The 14,865-nt window shown below is 38.4% G+C and overlaps 1 protein-coding gene across 7 annotated transcripts in view; it reads left to right on the top strand.

The window, feature by feature from the left end:
* Nucleotides 1-14,865, top strand: part of dmd (dystrophin) — a 565,648-nt gene that overhangs the window by 406,163 nt on the left and 144,620 nt on the right. For all 7 annotated transcript variants that reach the window (XM_062054060.1, XM_062054059.1, XM_062054057.1 and 4 more), the window contains 3 exons: nucleotides 5,490-5,701; nucleotides 5,792-5,946; nucleotides 8,728-8,914. In XM_062054060.1, coding sequence (XP_061910044.1) covers nucleotides 5,490-5,701; nucleotides 5,792-5,946; nucleotides 8,728-8,914 — 554 coding nt within the window. The remainder of the gene's footprint in view (nucleotides 1-5,489; nucleotides 5,702-5,791; nucleotides 5,947-8,727; nucleotides 8,915-14,865) is intronic.

The following is a 14,865-nucleotide window of genomic DNA, read 5'->3' as shown; positions in this document are numbered from 1 at the left end:
CTTAGACTTAGACTTCTTTTTATTGTCATTCAAATTTTAACTTTGCAGTACAGATAAGAACGAAATTTTGTTGCATTAGCTCATGGTGGTGCAGGATAAAAGAGCAATAAGGTGCAGATATAAATAAATAGATTACTGTACATATAAATATATTGCACTTTTGCATATGCATCCACGTTTATGGATGTATGTTATATTGTCTTTATATTTTACTGTTTATACTTTTCTGTTCTTCATTGTTTTTAATGCTGAGTTGACTTCCACCTTGCTGATACCCTGGTTCCGGCCTCCATTCCCAAGTACGACCTTCAGTTTTTCTTAATCTTGATAATATTCTATTCACCTCTCCCTCATGTTTACTTGGTTGCTTAAAGGCCTACTGAAATGAATTTTTTTTATTTAAACGGCGATAGCAGATCCATTCCATGTGTCATACTTGATCATTTCGCGATATTGCCATATTTTTGCTGAAAGGATTTAGTATAAAACAACAACGATAAAGATCGCAACTTTTGGTATCTGATAAAAAAAAGGCTTGCCCCTACCAGAAGTAGCGTGACGTAGTCAATTGAACATATCCGCAAAGTTCCCTATTGTTTACAATGATGGCCACCAGAAGTGAGAGAAATTCGGACCGAGAAAGCGACGATTTCCCCATTAATTTGAGCGAGGATGAAAGATTTGTGGATGAGGAAAATGCAAGTGAAGGACTAGTGGGGAGTGGAAGCGATTCAGATAGGGAAGATGCTGTGAGAGCCGGGGGTGACCTGATATTCAGCTGGGAATGACTACAAGAGTAAATAAACACAAGACATATATATACTCTATTAGCCAAAACACAACCAGGCTTATATTTTATATGCCACAAATTAATCCCGCATAACAAACACTAGGTGTTTGTTATGCTAGCTCCTAGCTACTAGCTACTAGCTCGAGCTAGTTATAGCTCGAGCGGGTTATATGGACGGGATCCCGTATATATAACCCGCCAATACAATTCAAACACCTGCACAACACACACACTCAGTCAGCCCAAAGGACCGTTCACCTAACACAAGGTTCATAAAGCTTATATATTTAACCAAAGTTACGTACGTGACACGCACGTACGGGCAAGCGATCAAATGTTTGGAAACGCGCGGGTGGGACCTGATATTTAGCTGAGAATGACTACAACAGTAAATAAACACAAGACATATATATACTCTATTAGACACAACACAACCAGGCTTATATTTAATATGCCACAAATTAATCCCGCATAACAAACACTTCGGTGTTTGTTATGCTAGCTCCTAGCTCCTAGCTACTAGCTCGAGCTAGTTATAGCAAGCGATCAAATGTTTGGAAGCGCAGCTACGTACTCACGGTATCACGTCTGTGTATCCAAATCAAAGTCCTCCTGGTTAGAGTCTCTGTTGTCCGAGTTCTTCGATCTTGACTGCATCTTTCGGGAATGTAAACAAACACCGGCTGTGATGTGTTGCTGACTTCCCTCGCAAAATATCCGCTTCGCACCGACAACTTTCTTCTTTGCTTGCTCAGCTTCTTTCTCCATAATGCAATGAACAAATTGCAACAGATTCACCAACACAGATGTCCAGAATATTGTGGAATAATGAGATGAAAACAGAGCTATTTCGTATTGGCTTCAATGGGGAAGCCATACCTCTGTTAAACTGGCTACGTCACGCGCATACGTCATCATACCGAGACGTTTTCAAGCGGAAGTGTGGCGGAAAATTTAAAATTGCACTTTATAAGTTAACCCGGCCGTATTGGCATGTGTTGCAATGTTAAGATTTCATCATTGATATATAAACTATCAGACTGCGTGGTCGGTAGTAGTGGGTTTCAGTAGGCCTTTAAGACCTCTCCATTTCCATCCTTCACCTGTTTTTTGCAAGTCTAATCTTTGGATGCCCTGCTGGCCCTGCTGGCCCTGCTGGCCTTTGCAATTCTAAAGATGTTTGCTCTTCTTCAGGTGATTCAAATTCTTTATACACTCCAGCAAGGGCCTTTGCCTTCACTCTAGCAACTTTCTTCTTGTTTGTACCGCTTATAGTTTTCCTTATCTTCTTGCAGGCCAGATTCATCCCAGTCCTTTTTTGCCACTTTTTGGGCTTTCACTACCTTCTGTACCTCATCATTCTGCCACCACATCTCCTTATCTCCAGGTGGTCTTCCCACTACAGTTGTCCTCAGCATCTGGCCATCAGGCAGCCTTGCCTTATTCAGCACTGTCTCTTTGCACTCCTGCCTTGCACCTTCTTCTTTTAACCTCCACCACTTGGCAATCTATCCAGTCCTAATTGTCTTTACCTTACCGATTTCCCAGTGTAACACTACTATTCAGTGCTATGCTGCCACACTTTCTGCATACATTACCTTGCTGTTCTTTATCTCTTTCAACTGGGAAACTCACTCACATAGAGCAGAATAATGAATGTTAAAGGGTTTAAATAAAACGAAAAGTTAGGCAGGCAGGATTAAAAAGCCATGTCGGTTCGTCATTGTCAGTCAAAAAGGACATTTGATCATGTTAGCTTTGTTACCACAAAAGAGCTGGTGCTGGCCCAACACTTTTGCACAATACTGTTGAGTTTGTGGGATTTCTGTGTTCCAAGTATTTGGACACACTATTTAATAGCGTTGACCAAAAAAAATACACAATTTACCAACATCTGACTTGAATACATGAATCAGTGCAGTACAATGCAACCTTTTTATGTTGAGCAATAGTTTGAAAATCAAAACCTAAACTATCCATTGCTTTTACATTTACAGAGACAAATGATTTTTCAAACTTTGGCCGTTTGTTGACATTGTTTTCATCCATTTGTTTAGTTTTTTTTTAAGATTTAAGTGTTTTTATATTATATTTTATACTCTTATCTAACAGAGCTGCTGCGTAATTGTGCTTTGAGTCTTGACTATAATGACATCAAAAGTTTGTGTTCTTTCTTCCAGTTGCAAACAATCTAAAAAGAAAAATGTTAGAATCAGCTTTATTGGCCAAGTATGTTTAACACACAATGAATTCGACTTGGTAGACTGGGATCTCTTTGTTCAGTGCAAGAAACAAAGAAAAACGTAGCAACTACGAGAGAGCACAGTATTGTGGCGGCCATCTGCGGCACCATCTTGGTTATGAAAACAAGAGGGAAACTTTAAAGCTCACAAAATACATTAAAGAAACAGAGCTGATGCAACGAGCTGCCACTTCAGAGGTGCTATTTCTATACACAGCTACAAAAGTAAAACAAAGACACTCACAAAAAAGAGCAATAAATAATACATGTTGCGCACATACGATTGTACCATGCATAGACGAAAATCAAACCAAAAACACAATTTCAACACCGACATACACTGATGTATAATACTGACATGCTTTTATAGTAAAACTTATTTTGCACTGAACAGAAAGTTACCATGTGCATGTTTTAATGCTGTGTACGGTAACTAGACAGTACTTATGGTACTGTTGAGTTGAGTTGAGTTGAGTTGAGTTTAAATTTATTTTAAACATGCATGCATACAACATGATACATCACAAGTTCTCTCCAAGGTTTCTTATAGTCATTCACGTCGTCGTCCCACTGGGGTGAGTTTTCCTTGCCCTTATGTGGGCTCTCTACCGAGGATGTCGTTGTGGCTTGTGCAGCCCTTTGAGACACTTGTGATTTAGGGCTATATAAATAAACATTGATTGATTGATTTAATACCCCTTTTCCTTTACATAGCAGTTGCTAACACTTTTGTTTACTTCCTGTTCTCAATTTATTCACAATATACTCCATAACTAATAACATTAAAAATAAATAAATAAATAATAATTAGTGAAGTAAATTGTATCTCATATGGTGAGATAAATAAGATTATCTAGAAAATGTAAGGATGGATGGAATAAATTCAGAATGTTTATCATGGTACTTATTCTTTGTACTTTGTAAACACTTTGAGTTTGAAGAGTTTCTTGAAGTGGATCATATTAGTACATTGTTTGATTTCTTTGCTTAATTCATTCCACAATTTAATTCCACATACTGAAATACTGAAGGTCTTAAGTGTTGTACGTGCGTACAAATGTTTTAAATTAAATTTTTCTGTAAGGTTTTATTTCTCCTATTTGTTTGAGAAGAATTGTTGTATATTCTTGGGTAGCACATTATAGATTGCTTTGTGTATCATTTTGGCTGTTTGCAAATTCTTTATGTCGTGGAATTTCAGTATTTTTGATTCAATAAATAAAGAGTTTGTATGTTCTCTATATCCGACATTATGTATGCCCGGTTCACATACACGTTTGTGACTTCTTTACAGCATTGCAAATTGACGCTTTAAAACGTACTTGATTTGATGTAGACAAAGTTTAGCTGGCTAACTTTGGCTAAAATGATAGTTAAAGTTATTTTTCACACAACTTTGTCTCACTCTTGTTAGCTAGCGGGCAAGAGGCTTACAGAGGCTGTGTACACATCCTCTCTCCAACAGATTAGCAAAATATGTACTCCTCTGTAAAATCCTTTATACGTTTTATTTCATGTTAAAAAAATCATTAAAAAGATCCTTTAAAAAAAACAAAAAAACTTAACCTCACCTGAGGCTTAAACCTCCAACCTTGGGACTGTTAATCAAAACACTAACCTCTAGACCAGGGGTCCCCAAACGGATATGGCCCGCCAGCGTCCAAAATCCAGCCCGTGGGAAGTCCCAAGTTTAAAAAAAAAAAAGTTTTACATTTTTTTATTTTTTTTTAAATCTGTCCTGTCTAAAAATGCATTTTCCCAACAATAACGTGACATCATCGCGCTCTGAATTTATCTATATATATATACAGCCCGGCCCCCGGCCACATTTTTTTAACCCAATGCGGCCCCTGAGTCAAAAAGTTTGGGGACCTCTGCTCTAGACCATCACAATGTGTACTGTAACTACCTACACATTTTACTGTATTACTTATGGCAATGAACTAAGGATTGGCAAAACTGGTTCACTGATAGTTACTTTGAGGTGTGTAGTTGCACACTGTAGCTGTAACTGTGCAGTCTCTTTTGGGGTAGAAGACCAAATAAATAAATTTGCCCCGACGTTGATTGGCTGTGTTAAGCCAGCTGCTAGGCTAACAGCTAGCGTGGGTGGGGGATTCAGGGGGCACCTGTGATGTGTTTGCATACCCCATAAAAAGTAGGCAGTTGCAGCCACTGCAGCAGCATGCAACCTAAAAATGTTCAACTTCCGCTTTTGTAGTGGTTTTGAAACCACCACCTTTTTAAACCTTAAAACGGGTCCATGCCTAACTACAACATATGTCAACATAAATGGACCCATTTTTCATATCAATGACACCTTTTGGGTCAGCAAAAACAGTCAATCACATGTTGACGTTGATGGAAGGGGGCCCTTTTTAGTAATAAGAACATGATGAGTTGGTCCACATAGACGGGTTGTTAAAAATATTCAGTGGCTTCCAATGCATGTTTTAGTGGACCGGCTTCAGATCCACTGGGAGGACTCTCAGGCCAAACTCTTGTCCAGAAGCAAGCATCTACACACTATGCTGCAGGACTCCAGCGAGTGGCTGGACTCCAAGCAGAGGGTGGACATTCTCATCAAGCAGGCCAGCGAGAGACTGGAGTCCTGGCAGGAGGTCACCTACACGGTGGATGATCTCACAAGACAGAACGCTGAACTTAAGGTCTGCTGAGTGCAAAAGCTCAATCACTTCCATTTGTATCATTTACTTTTGTTCTTTTCTTCCGTTGATCATCTTTTTCTTGCCATGCAGCACTTCGCCAGCGACATTCGACAGTGGCAGGGTCAAGTGGATGAAACCAATACTTTAGCTGACAAACTGCTGACACGTTATGCCAATGACGACACACATAAGGTGACCCAGGTTAACGACAACATGGTGGCCGTCTGGACACACGTCAACAAGCGGTATGCGCTTTTTTGTTGTCTTTTTGTTTTTACACCATGTTACATATTAAACTGTACAGATTGGAAATGAATGTTGACAAAGGGCATCAATGACTAGTGGCTTCATAATGTCTGGGCTTTTTCCAGTGAAAAATTAAAGTAAATGGGAAATCAGTACGTCTCTGTATCAAACCAAATTTTCCGTACCAAAAAAATGTCATTACTGTATTTACTGTACGTGTACCGTTACACCCATATACAAACCCCGTTTCCATATGAGTTGGGAAATTGTGTTAGATGTAAATATAAACAGAATACAATGATTTGCAAATCATTTTCAACCCATATTCAATTGAATGCACTACAAAGACAAGATATATGATGTTCAAACTCATAAACTTTATTTTTTTTTTCTGCAAATAATAATTAACTTAGAATTTCATGGCTGCAACACGTGCCAAAGTAGTTGGGAAAGGGCATGTTCACCATTGTGTTACATGGCCTTTCCTTTTAACAACACTAAGTAAACGTTTGGGAACTGAGGAGACACATTTTTGAAGCTTCTCAGATGGAATTCTTTCCCATTCTTGCTTGATGTACAGCTTAAGTTGTTCAACAGTCCGGGGGTCTCCGTTGTGGTATTTTAGGCTTCATAATGCGCCACACATTTTCAATGGGAGACAGGTCTGGACTACAGGCAGGCCAGTCTAGTACCCGCACTCTTTTACTATGAAGCCACGTTGATGTAACACGTGGCTTGGCATTGTCTTGCTGAAATAAGCAGGGGCGTCCATGGTAACGTTGCTTGGATGGCAACATATGTTGCTCCAAAACCTGTATGTACCTTTCAGCATTAATGGCGCCTTCACAGATGTGTAAGTTACCCATGTCTTGGGCACTAATACACCCCCATACCATCACAGATGCTGGCTTTTCAACTTTGCGCCTATAACAATCCGGATGGTTCTTTTCCTCTTTGGTCCGGAGGACACGACGTCCACAGTTTCCAAAAACAATTTGAAATGTGGACTCGTCAGACCACAGAACACTTTTCCAATTTGTATCAGTCCATCTTAGATGAGCTCAGGCCCAGCGAAGCCGACGGCGTTTCTGGGTGTTGTTGATAAACGGTTTTCGCCTTGCATAGGAGAGTTTTAACTTACACTTACAGATGTAGCGACCAACTGTAGTTACTGACAGTGGGTTTCTGAAGTGTTCCTGAGCCCATGTGATGATATCCTTTACACACTGATGTCACTTGTTGATGCAGTACAGCCTGAGGGATCGAAGGTCACGGGCTTAGCTGCTTACGTGCAGTGATTTCTCCAGATTCTCTGAACCCTTTGATGATATTACAGACCGTAGATGGTGAAATCCCTAAATTCCTTGCAATAGCTGGTTGAGAAAGATTTTTCTTAAACTGTTCAACAATTTGCTCACGCATTTGTTGACAAAGTGGTGACCCTCGCCCCATCCTTGTTTGTGAATGACTGAGCATTTCATGGAATCTACTTTTATACCCAATCATGGCACCCACCTGTTCCCAATTAGCCTGCACACCTGTGGGATGTTCCAAATAAGTGTTTGATGAGCATTCCTCAACTTTATCAGTATTTATTGCCACCTTTCCCAACTTCTTTGTCACGTGTTGCTGGCATCAAATTCTAAAGTTAATGATTATTTGCAAAAAAAAAATGTTTATCAGTTTGAACATCAAATATGTTGTCTTTGTAGCATATTCAAATGAATATGGGTTAAAAAGGATTTGCAAATCATTGTATTCCGTTTATATTTACATTTAACACAATTTCCCAACTCATATGGAAACGGGGTTTGTACAATATCCTTTCGCATTTTGAGCATTCTTGTTGTAAAGCCTGTGAGGCTCTTCCTCTCGAAGAAAGTTTGAAATACGTTGGTGTAGAGCACTGTGTCCACCTGCTACCAAATAGTGGCGGGGTGAAAGGTGAGAACAAGGAGACTGAAATTACTTACCTCAACAACAGCAATCCTGATGCCAGGCATGCTGTATAAAAAAAGAGCTGAAATTCATTGTTACCTCGGTTTTTGTTAGTAATCCGTTCCAAAATGTCAGAAGGAAACCAAATTGGATAAAAACTGAAGCACTTTTTCCCATTAGAAGTGATGTAAATCAAATTAATCATTTGCAGACACCCATAAAAATAAACAAACAGCGATAAAAGAATGATTATAGTTTTACGTGCAAAAAAAATCGAAATACATATAAATGATGAATAAATAAACATTGTTGTTGGGGAAGATAGCAATGCGCGTATGGAGAAGCAACACACGCATATGTCACTTTCGTACTTTTGCTACGGTTCTTTCTTGAATTCAATATTGTTTCTCACCTTTTTATCAATGAGCTGACTTTCTTTGGCCCCATGACAAATTATTTTGCAGTCCAAATCAAAAGAAGTACATAATCATGAGGTATTCTTTGTTTGGGTACATAACGCAGGTAAATGAACAGGTATGTTAGCAATGTACAATAACCGAGATGGAATAAGAAAACTCGAGCAAAATTTTGGTTAACATTTTTGACGAAAATGTAATTATACAAAAAGTGGGATGTATGAAAACCTGAGGTAGTACTGAACTACTTTATGTTGCCTTTGAACTGCAAGTGCACAACTTTAGATAAAAAGTATATACAGGTGGTGTAACTCAGGGATAAACAGTCCATTTTTGTTTTATTTTCCAGGGTAAAATGATTATGTATTATACTGTTTAAAAGAAAATCATAGCATCTTTAAATGTTGATGTATGTGTCTGATCCAGTGTTTCAGACAGAGAGGCAGCTCTAGAAGCAGCCCTGAAGCTGCTGCAGCAGTTCTACCTCGACCTCGATAAGTTCCTCAACTGGCTGACAGAGGCCGAGACGACATGTAATGTTTTGATGGACGCCACCAACAAGGAGAGACTGGAGCAGCCAGAGGGAGCCCGGAATCTTCTGGCCCAATGGAAGGTGGGACATGTCACTTGTTTTTATTCATCCTGAGTAAAGGACAGGCAGAACCTTTAATTCTGACAGTATGGCAATATAGACACTGACACACAATAATGGGGAACTGTACCAGACAGCTTTATGTATGAGCTTGTGGTCAATCCTTAGACAGCACAGAGTAACAGATGGTGGTTCATAGAAAACGCACATCTTATATACACAGGCAACAGAACAGGTGGATGAGAAAGTTAACTGATGACCAATTTTTAATGGAACTTGGGTAAGAAGTCAATCTAATGTATGTACAGTAGGGATGTAACGGTATAGTAGATACCGCGTTATTGTGGTTTCCAAGTCTTCACAATAATGATGTGATATTTGAGGGTATTAAACGAAAACTTGGTGATTGTAGTTTTTTCTGGCGCTGTAGCGTTGGCCGGCTCTGAAAATAACCTCCATCTCCCATACTCCTCTGTGCAACGTGGGACCGGCAAGGTGGGCCGGGTAATGGCGTAAGCAGGAAGTGAAATGTTCTTAGCAGATAAGAGGAATTGTTTTTTTTTAACAATTTCTGACAATGTCATCAAAATCTGTCTATAACTGTTTGAGTTATGTTGCTAACAAACACACAAACAAACCCTGGCAAAAACATAACCTCTTTGGCAGAGGTAAAAGAGTCAGCGTTCTGCAAAGCAAAGTGCGGCACTTTCTTCTTGAGCGTTTTCAGCACAGCAGAAATCACCTGTACAGGTAAACTGAAAAGCTACTTTAGAAATCCTCAATCCATAAATATATTATTTCCTACCGCGTGTCTCTCTTGATGTCGTAGCGGAGCTGCAGCCGATCCAGCTGCACTCAGGCGGAAGGCAGGGTACGCCCTGGACAAGTCGCTACTCCAGAAACAAGGCTCCCCAAACTTTTTGACCCGGGGTCCGCATTGGGGTGAAAAAAATGTGGCCGGGGGACAGGCTATATGTATATATATATATATATATATATATATATATATATATATATATATATATATATATATATATATATATATATATACATATATATATATATACATATATATATATATATATATATATATATACATATACAGGCACGATCAAAAGTTCACATACACTTGTAAAGAACATAATGTCATGGCTGTCTTGAATTTCCAATACTTTGTACAACTCTTATTTTTTTGTGACAGAGTGATTGGAGCACATACTTGTTTGTCACAAAAAACATTCATGAAGTCTGGTTCTTTTATGAATTTATTATGGGTCTACTGAAAATGTGACCAAATCTGCTGGGTCAAAAGTATACATACAGCAATGTTAATATTTGGTTACATGTCCCTTGGCAAGTTTCACTGCAACAAGGCGCTTTTGGTAGCCATCCACAATCTTCTGGCAAGCTTTTGGTTGAATTTTTGACCACTCCTCTTGACAAAATTGGTGCAGTTCAGCTAAATTTGTTGGTTTTCTGACATGGACTTGTTTCTTCAGCATTGTCCACACGTGTAAGTCAGGACTTTGGGAAGGCCATTCTAAAACCTTAATTCTAGCCTGATTTAGCCATTCCTTTAACACTTTTGACGTGTGTTTGGGGTCATTGTCCTGTTGGAACACCCAACTGCGCCCAAGACCCAACTGATGATTTTATGTTGTCCTGAAGAATTTGGAGGTAATCCTCCTTTTTCATTGTCCCATTTAAAGCACCAGTTCCATCGGCAGCAAAACAGGCCCAGAGCATAATACTACTACCACCATAATACCGAGATTCTTTATCGAGTCGCATTGTATAGTTGTTTGGTTGTCAAATGTTAAGGTGGTATTATTAAATAAGTGTCGGTGTCTAGCAGGACCAATAATCAGCATTTCCTTTTTCTTAGGGTTAAGATGCAAAAAGTTGCTGGACATCCATTGTTTAATTTCATTCAGACACGCCTCCAGGTGACTACAATTTGGCGTGTTCGTCAGCTTTCGGGGCATGTAGAGTTGGGTGTCATCAGCATAACAGTGAGCGCTAACACTGTATTTGCGTAGGATGTCACCTAGCGGCAGCATGTAGATGCTGAAGAGTGCAGGGCCAAGAACCGAACCCTGTGGAACTCCGCACGTTACCTTAACATACTCCAAGGTATTTGACATCCTGTCAGTAAGATAGGAGTTGAACCAAGAAAAGGCTAAGTCGATCATACCAATACCATATCAATAAGTATTAGGACTGACAAAAGTCATTGCTGACCCATTTTAAATAAGCCAATCAACTGACAATTAATAGTTTGACAACCGACTGCAGGTTTAGGTCAAACATGTCAAGTTTTTGGAGTGAGCTCCAAAAAACATTCATGATTTGGTTCCATCTCCAAGTCTTGACTTGCCCCCCTGGCATGACAGGAATGCTGACGTGGCACCATGGTGAGATCTGATTGGAGGCTTGCGGATCCAATGCAAAGAAGGAAGAACCCACTGCAATGTGGGTGTTAAAACGAAGCCTCTGTTCCGCCAAAGAACATATTTTGACCTATGACCCTCAGCCATCTGCCCCACACACCCACATTCTGGTAGAACTTCACAATCCGACGACAAAATCACATGCTTTGTAACGTATTTATTAGATGATGTTTTAAAAGTATTCTTGTCACAATTGTATGCACTGCTGAGAAAGCCTTCTGTGCCCAATTAGAATAGTGGATTGCACCACGGTCTTGTATCTTGGGAGTACACACGCACACACGGACGCATGCTTCAGCACTCCAGGCAGATAACATTTAATTGGAAAATCAGTCCGCTAGTAGTTGAAGGCATCCTTTCAAGTTCCCGCGTCATCCTATTTTGGCTCTCCATCTCCCTGATTATGTCTTCGTCTCTCTTTCACTTCCTGTCCACATCTTTCTCTCTCACACACACATCATACACATTCACACACACACACACACACACACACGTACGTCTCAATGGACGGCATTGTTTCACATTGGTAGCTAATCTTCTGGAACGACAAGACACAAAAGATGGTGCAGCTTGTTCCTGTTTACATGCAGGCCTCTTGACTTTATTTTCAGGATGCTGCGAAGAAAGGTCTACCAGGTCCAGGTTGGCAAAGACAATAAAACTATTTTTTTGTTGCTTACATTTATACGTTCTTCATCCTTTGCTGCATGTTTCTACTACCAGCTGCTTGCTTTTCTTTGGAGTAAGACCCCATCTTTCGCTGTGATTAAAAACGTATAGTTTGCTTGCAGTCGTCATAGGATATTATTTGTCAGAACTGGAATGATTATGCAATTTTCTAAGACTTTTAAAAACAAGATTTTGGTGCACAAGTTTAAATTAATATATTTTCACTAATTTAAACAGGTATATACTGTTGCGGCCTATTTGTGGGGACTGCATTAAAGTATTAAAGTCCTGAATTTGTGTATTTGGCAAATTCTGTCAATATTGATGTGACATGTCTGAGATTAGTGTGTAGTTTTTGTTTGTAATGTAATTCAAAAGTTACGTAATATGATCGTCAGTTCCATCTAAAAGTTCTTGAAAGTCTTGGGCTGTCTCAATTGACTCACTTCTGTACTTACACGTAGCATTTAGCGACTTAGCCAAGATAGTGACATTTGAGAGTACTGAGTGTCCAGCACTGCACACTCACCATTTTGAGTTCTAAGTGCAACATCCATTGACTAACAGTGCACTTCATTTTGCTGTACTTCTCAGTGTGAACATACTAGCACTCAAAAGACTTAAGGTTATGTTCACTCTGCCGTTTAATTCAACTGTTCCTTGCACATACATCATGTGTCTGATTTTTTTCATACAAATGTGAACAGTACAATTGAGATTTTTTCTAAATCAGACCCGGGCCTCTTTCGTACGCGGACATAAGTCAGTTATGTATCCTATGCGACTGCAGTCTGAGCGTATAGGTCACATTCATCGGACATATCCGTTAAAGAAAAGGTGACAAACATCACAATTATTTGCCAAAAAGAAAGAGCAGAAAAAAGTCGGTGGCAAAAAAAACATTTTTTGAAAGTGATTAAAATATAGGGGGAATTACGTCAATGTCCCACCGCTCCTCGCACAACTCCTCACCTACACTCTCCTCGGTAGAGACATCGCAACAAGTGCCCCACAAACTGCCCTAGCCATAATTCTTGCCCTACTTTTTTTTTTAGTTCTTACTTTCGATAGTAAATCTCCGTTTGCACAAATCGCCACACATACACCATGTCGAACACCTACACTGCAAAAACTGAAATCTAAGTAAGATGAAATATCTCAAATAAGGGTGATATTTGCTTATTTTCTGTCTGATAAGATAATTCTTCTCACTAAGCAGATTTTATGTTAGTGTTTTACTTGTTTTAAGTGTTTTGGTCCTAAATGATCTCAGTAAGATACTACAGCTTGTTGCTGAGATTTGATGACCTATATTGAGTAAAACATGCTTGAAACTAGAATATCAAGTGTTGCAAAGCTGTGTCATCAACACTCACAAGTGTAAAACTACTTTTTCAAAGTAAAAATGTCTTATTTCAAGCATGAAATAAAAAATCATGACTTTGACACAATTGTGTCTCATAATCAAAACAGATGACAGCCAAATGGACTTAGAAAATACGTACTCATATAGTAGTACAGTTGGCACAGTACAGCAAACTGACAGTTAATATTTAAACATTTAACATGTGACATTTGAAAACATTTTGGACAGAAATAGTTCATGCACAAATATACACTGTATATATATATATACATATATATATATATATATATATATATATATATATATATATATATATATATATATATATATATATATATATATATATATATATATATATATATATATATATATATGTATATATATATATATATATATATATATATATATATATATATATATATATATATATATATATATATATATATATATATATATATGTATATTCCATGCGCACTAATGACTGAAAGAGCACGCACTTGGCGCGATGATGTCATGTTATCGATGGAAAAATGCATTTTTAGACAATATGATTTGCCTGAGCGGCTAGGAGACCCCGAGAGTAACAAGCGGTTGTATAAGTTTTCTGGTTTCAAGAAATGTAATGCAGAGCACATATCATTATAATAATGATGGCACTAGCATTTACTTTATTTAAGAACATTTTTCAACATATTGAGAAAAAAGGTCTCATATTTGTTTTTTCTACCAAGAAAAGTGCACTTGTTATTAGTGAGAATATACTTATTTTAAAATCCTCCTGCTCACATATAAATCACTACATGGTCTAGGGCCAAAGTATATCACTGATATGCTCCCACTATATAAGCTTTCTAGATCACTAAGATCTTTGAGACCAATCTGTTAGCGGTTCCCAGAGTAAACTCAAATCAAGGGAGAGCATCATTCAGTCACTATGCAACAAATAGCTGGAATAAACTTCCTGAATATGTCAGACTTTCCCCAACTCTGACTACTTTTAAAACTAGACTGAAAACTTTTATGTTCACCTTAGCTTTCAGCTAAATCTTTTTAATCTTTTAACGTCCGCACTGTTTTTATTTTTATTGTCTGCATTTTAATTTTGCTTTTATTTTCTTTCATTTCACTTTGTTGTCTGCGAAGCACTTTGAGTCTGCCTTGTGTATGAAAAGTGCTATACAAATAAAGTTGCTTTGCCTATATGCTGATTATCAGAACACCCATGATACTGGGAGGAGGAGATGCAAATATAACATTTAACGCTTGCGTCTAGAAAGTACGCGCAAACTGTCAAGAGAGTTACACACAAATGGCGATGAGAAAGGATGCGATTACTGCAAAGATGGAGTAGGAATCCTCCATCTGTGTGCGTGTCAACATATTTGGACTCTTAAAAAGAAAAATATTAGATGATATCATTTTGTGATTTTATAGCTGCTAGATGACTTAAGGGGCTGATTAAAACAAATTAAATAGATGGTTTTTTT

The sequence above is a fragment of the Entelurus aequoreus genome, linkage group LG07 (assembly GCF_033978785.1).
Source record: "Entelurus aequoreus isolate RoL-2023_Sb linkage group LG07, RoL_Eaeq_v1.1, whole genome shotgun sequence".
NCBI classification, from domain to species: Eukaryota; Metazoa; Chordata; class Actinopteri; order Syngnathiformes; family Syngnathidae; genus Entelurus; species Entelurus aequoreus.
Note: the sequence above shows the minus strand (reverse complement) of the source record. Positions and strands in the feature narration are given on the sequence as shown.